Here is a 6,000-nt window from a genome sequence, read left to right on the forward strand (position 1 = left end):
TCTACTATTACCCTGCCCATACCTGTACTGCGCCCCTCCCCCATGATGCTATGATGCCTGAATTTCCCCAAGGGTATCAATAAAGGAATATCTTATGAACAACATTTACATACCTATGTCAGTGTATATTTTCTCATAGTTCTCCATTTCCCGAAGATTCATGTCATAAACCAGTAAAGTCTTCCCCATGGAGTATTCACATTGAGACAGCATGCCCAGCAACTTCTGGTTCTGTGTAAATCTGCACAGGAACACAAATCGTAAATACAACCACAGATTAGTCAAATACAACAGACTCTTTTAGCGAGTACTAAGGTACAAAACTAAAGGTAGAATCTGTAATGCTGTCAAACAGTGACATCTAGACAAATGTGTGCCGCTTGGTGTTGCATTTTGTTTACATTCATTGGTCTAATGTGTAGGTTAGAGTTGAGGAGATAGTGGCGAGTGCCATTGCTGGACAGTGGAATATATAGCCAAATTAGCCACCTATATAGTTAGTTACTTATTAAAGTTTGAATTTCTCCAGACCTTTCTTGGCAGGGCCTGAGACATTGCACAGAACGTTTGTGCAGTTGTCAGTCTTCCAACATGGCTGTGCCACATTTCAGTACCTTGAGAGTAGGTAGATTAAGACCCGCCCAGATAGAAAATAATCTGAATTCCAATAGATAAACGGGTTCTCTCACTATATATTTGTGTGGTGTGTTACAACAATAAATAACAAAACGTTCTAAATAAATAACATTGTTGAAATAGAGACGTTTGGATTTTTTTCTTCTAACAACTGAAATAACGTTGTGGTTATTACTAAGTAAAATACTGAAAAAAGGTACCATTGGGTACCGGTATCGGTTCACACAAATGTGAACGGTACTCAACCCTAATCTCCAAAGGGGATCAATACAGGAATATTTTATCATGGCTGCCTGTAACATTCAAAACAACCATTGTTTTGTACATGGCAATGGAAGAGACAATGGTGTGTTGATATGAGAAATATATCAACAAAAAAATATATAGTTTGGTGACTTATTACTGGATCTTGTAAACAAGTCATAATAGAATTGTAATTGATGCTTTCCCAATGTACATAAATGAGGATTCCCCCCCCCCCTACGCCGTCGACTAAAGACTCACTTCTTCAACCATTATCTGAATTAAAAAAAGAAAAAAAAAATTATCTAACCCTAACTTGATTGATTGATTGAAAAGTTTATTAACAGATTGCAGAATGGGTACAGTACAGTACAGCTCAATACATACAATTGTTAAGAGGATGCAGACCTGAGAAAGACTTTCGTCTCGTTTCCATCAGGGTCCCCCATTTTCAATTCATCATATGACACACATGACAAACAGATAGACAGTACTGCTACATCTATACATTTATGACATACCAGATTTTCAAATACAGTACTGTTTGTGATACTAAAAAAATCCAGAAGAAGAGTATATACATTTGACATAGAAACTGTGCATTGGGGGAGGTTGGGTAGGTGGGGTGGGGCTGTACATTGGAGGTGGGGGGGGGGGGGTTGGGTAGGGGGGGGGGGGACACACTGTACATTGGAATACTGACATACCGGTACATTTGACATGGAAACTGTACATTGGAGGAGGTTGGGTAGGTGGGGTGGGGTTGGGTGGGGCTGTACATTGGAATACTGACAAAGCCATGCTTGGTCTTTATTGTACAACTGGGTTAGGACATTTGTAGGGGCCAGTTTTGAATTGCAGTCTCCCGTAGGTGTTCTTTGAGAGTGTTTTTGAAGGTGGGTAGTGATTTACTTTCCTTTACAGCTTTGGGTAGGGCGTTCCACATTGTTGTGGCATAATTGCGAAACGTGTTTAGTCCTTTGTTTGAGCCGAATCTGGGTTTTACATGATTTGTGGAGCTCCCTCTGGTGTTGTGATCGTGGTATTCACTGACCTTTGGGAAGTATTTTGACATGTACATGGGTACCTTGGTCGTGTAGTGCATCTTGTAGACCAGGCCCATTGCAAGTTGCTGTACTCTGTTGTCTACTCTAAGCCATCCTAGGTTGGCAAAGTGTGCAGGGGTGAGGTGGGTTCTAGGAGTCAGGTCAAGCAGTAGTCTGACTAGTTTGTTTTGAGATGTTTGTAATTTGGTTTTTAGTGCCTTTGAGGTGCTTTGGTACCATGGGGTGCAAGCATAGTCGTAGTACCCTTGAATGAGTGCTCCTGCCAGAGTCTTCAGGGTATTCTTGTTTACCAGGGAGGAGATCCGGTACAAGAATCGAGTTCGTTGATTGCCATTTTGTCACAGGAAAGATTAGCCTCTAGTAGGGCTGGGCGATAAAACGATAACGATAACTATCGCGATAAATTATTTCCTCGAAATAAACATGAAACGTGGTCGCAAAGTTTCGATATATCGATTTTCCAAGCTTGGCTCCGTTCAGCCTCGGCTCAGCTCACTCACTAACAACAACCAACGTTACGTGATGACGTGCTTACGCACAACAGCTAACAACCAATCAGTGAAGGAGATGGCCGAGACACGGAAGGAGGTAGGACTCACTCAACAACAAGGCTTGCTAGGCTAATTAGCTTGCACGGCGTCGTTTTATATATTTACGTGCCGAGTATGTGTGTGTTTTGAATTCTGAGGCCACGTTTATGGTAGTGTGGGATATACAGTGGACGTCGTTTCAATATATTGTGGCGGAAGAGAGTATTTTAGTGTCATATTTAGCACATTGTCATGGAATGCACCGCTTAGAACCAACAGGCTGGCTAGGATAACTAGCTTGCACGGCACTGTTTTATATATTTACGTGCCGAGTATGTGTGTGTTTTGAATTCTGAGGCCACGTTTATGGTAGTGTGGGATATACAGTGGACGTCGTTTCAATATATTGTGGCGGAAGAGAGTATTTTAGTGTCATATTTATTGTCATGAGATACTCCGCTTGTCGGCTAACGTGCGCAGACTGATGACGACATCAACTCGACTTGAGACATTCGCAGCAGCATAAGAAGTTAATTAAACTTGACAGACATTATATCGACGATAATTATCGATATCGAATTATATGAAAATAATTTTATAATTTTATCGCGATAACGTTTTTGGTCATATCGCCCAGCCCTAGCCTCTAGGATGGAACCCAGGTAGGTAATTTCATCTTTCCTTGTGACAATATTGTCACCCACTGTAACTGAGAAGCCGTCTGTTTTGCTGAGTTTGTTATTTGAACCGAAGAGAATGGACTCTGTTTTGCCCATGTGTAATGATAGTTTGTTGTCGGCGAGCCATATGCAGATTTTGCCTAGTTCCGAGCTGAGGGTTTTTTCAACCTGTAACTTGTTCTTGTCAGAGACCAGCAGGGCTGAGTCGTCCGCAAACAGGAACAAGTTGCAGTCACAAGCTGACGACATGTCATTTGCATAAATTAGGAACAGTAGTGGTCCTAGTATGCTTCCTTGTGGAACACCACAGTTCACTGTGAGGGGGGGGGGATAGGGTACCGTTTACCTCCACCATCTGTTCTCTCCCCTCCAGGTAAGATTGTATCCAGCTCACTGATAAACTATCAAAACCAATTGCTTTTAGCTTGTCAATCAGAATGGTGTGATTGACAGTGTCGAAGGCCTTTTGTAGGTCTAGCATGACCATGCCGCAGTATTTGCCCGCGTCCACCTCTTGCTTGATGTGGTCGTTCAAATAGAGAAGGCATGTGTCAGTGGAGTGGGATGTTCTGAAGCCAGATTGGAATTCGTAGATTAGATTTTTATCCGTAAGGTACTTTTCGACCTGTTCGTATACTATTTTTTCCATGACTTTCGAGATGGATGTAAGGATAGAAACAGGGCGGTAGTTGCCTGGGTGTAATTTGCTGCCCTTTTTGTGCAGGGGCGTTACTCTCGCTATTTTGAAGTCCTTGGGGACGTGTCCCTGTTTTATGGAGAGGTTTATTATGTGTGTGATGACTGGGGTGATGGCGGCTGCTGAGTCTGAGGAATTTGGAGGGGATGTTGTCATGGCCAGTGGCCTTGTTCGGTTGGAGGGCGCTCAGTTTATTGAGTACCTCATCTGTAGTTACCATTTCCAGTTTGAAATCGTCTTTGTGGACGCCTAGGTTCTTGTAGTATGCTACTATGTGTTCTACCCCATACTGCCCTGAGTGGGAGGGTAGTTTGTTTACCAGTGTTGTGGCTATGTTTGTGAAGAAAGTGTTTAAGTAATTGGCTACATCCAGTTTGTCTGTGATGAGCGTGTTGTCCGTCTTTATGTTTATGTTTGAGAACCTGGTTTTAAGTTTTTTACTGCAGCCTAGTTGATTATTGAGTAATTTCCAAAGTTCACGTGTTTTATTTTTGTTTTCCTCAGTTTTGTCATTGATGAAATTTTTTTTGCAGTTTTTATCATGGAGTTTACGTCATTTCTTAGTCTGTTTCTTTCTAGTTTGAGTTCAGTCACGTGGGCTTGGAGTTCACTGCTCGTGCTTTTGGTAAGCTTTGACTGACTTTTATGAAATTCAGAGCATTTTTTGTCTCTGGCTTTCATAGCGGTCAGTATTTCAGTGTGCATCCACGGCTCAGCGCGATTTTTTACCCTGGTGGTTCTTAGGGGGGCCATGTTGTTTAGTATTGTTGAGAATTTAGTTTTGAAGCCAAGCCAGGTTTCTTCAACCAGTGTACCATTGAGTTCATCTGACCAGTCCAGGCTCTTCAGTTCAAGGTTAAAGGCCTCGCTAGAGTACGTTTTGAGGTCTCTAGATGTGACCATTTTGTGACAGCCAGCCTTTTGCTTTAGCTTTTTGCGGGAACAGAATATCATATAATGATCACTTAACCCGCATGCTATCACCCCTTTATTGGAGATCATGGACTTGTCGGAGGTCAGGATCTAACCATACTGTCATGCACTTGTCCTAATAAACTAACCTACACTGTAGCACTCAACACTTTGATGAACATTGTTACTCAGCTGATAGAGTTGTGCCCTTCCTGATGGCTTGTCGTACAGAACTTGTAAGTCGCTTTGGATAAAAGCGTCAGCTAAATGACTAAATGTAAACGTATGTGTTACCAATGGTTACTTACAGGCAGCCATGTTGGAAGAAAAACCAGCTCTCCTCTCCCCACTCGACTCACATCAGAACAAAACACAACATGTAAATAAAGTACCTAGATGTCACTGTTTGACGTGCATTCTAGACTCTACCTTTAAATTACAAATCGACATGGTTCTTTAACGTTAACTTACCCTTCATCCTGGGTTCCAGGCGTGTTGCACCATTTTGTGAAGCTCTTCAGGAGCACATTGATGCGCCGGTCGTCTCCAGCTCCGTCTCCATCAATAAGAAGACGTTTCCGAATGATCTCATCTTGAGTGAATTGAAACGAGATTATAGTTAGATAGTCTGCAGAGACAACAAGTAGCCCAGCTAGCTATCCAGTGCAACAATGGCAAGGCAGTTGGATGGGCTAGCTTGGCTAAGGCTAGCTTAGCTAACGTTATTATCACACATGCTCGGTTAAGTCGGTTTGTTAGTGGATGGTAGCTCATTATTGTTAGATTCATTACACGTTTTAGGGATGATGGTGTGCCAATAATAATAATGTTAGTATCACAACTATTCTAACGAGACAACGCTGAAATAAATGTACCATCAGTTACAGCTCCCATGTCGGCAACAACTAGCGAGCAGCTGGCTACTAGCGCGAGTCAAGTAACTTTATTGACACAGCGGAAGTGAACACATTTGCCCCGCCTCTAAAAAAATAAAAAATAAAAGAAAGACAACAAACATGTTATTTTGACTTGGCAACACATTGGCCTGATTCACTTCCTTTATTTGGAATACATGTAAGTTGTGTAAAAAGCATACATTCTGACTTGTGCATGATCACATCTGAAGCTGAATTCGTGAAATTCAAATTGCAAAAATAAAATAAAAATAATCCTGAATGAATGAATTATTTTTTATTTCGAATGTTTACACATACAAATAAATAAACATAAACAAA

The 6,000-nt window shown here is 41.6% G+C and overlaps 1 protein-coding gene across 1 annotated transcript in view; it reads right to left on the minus strand.

Annotated features, from left to right (window-relative positions):
* Positions 1 to 5,707, minus strand: part of thoc7 (THO complex 7) — a 28,769-nt gene extending 23,062 nt beyond the window's left edge. Inside the window, exons 1-3 of the mRNA XM_084316443.1 lie at positions 5,641 to 5,707; positions 5,237 to 5,357; positions 114 to 241 (exon numbers count right to left, since the gene is read on the minus strand). Coding sequence (XP_084172569.1) covers positions 114 to 241; positions 5,237 to 5,357; positions 5,641 to 5,659 — 268 coding nt within the window. The 5' untranslated portion in view covers positions 5,660 to 5,707. The remainder of the gene's footprint in view (positions 1 to 113; positions 242 to 5,236; positions 5,358 to 5,640) is intronic.
* Positions 5,708 to 6,000: the final 293 nt, after the last annotated feature.

The sequence above is a fragment of the Notolepis coatsorum genome (genome assembly GCF_963971535.1).
Source record: "Notolepis coatsorum genome assembly, chromosome: 6".
NCBI lineage: Eukaryota > Metazoa > Chordata > Actinopteri > Aulopiformes > Paralepididae > Notolepis > Notolepis coatsorum.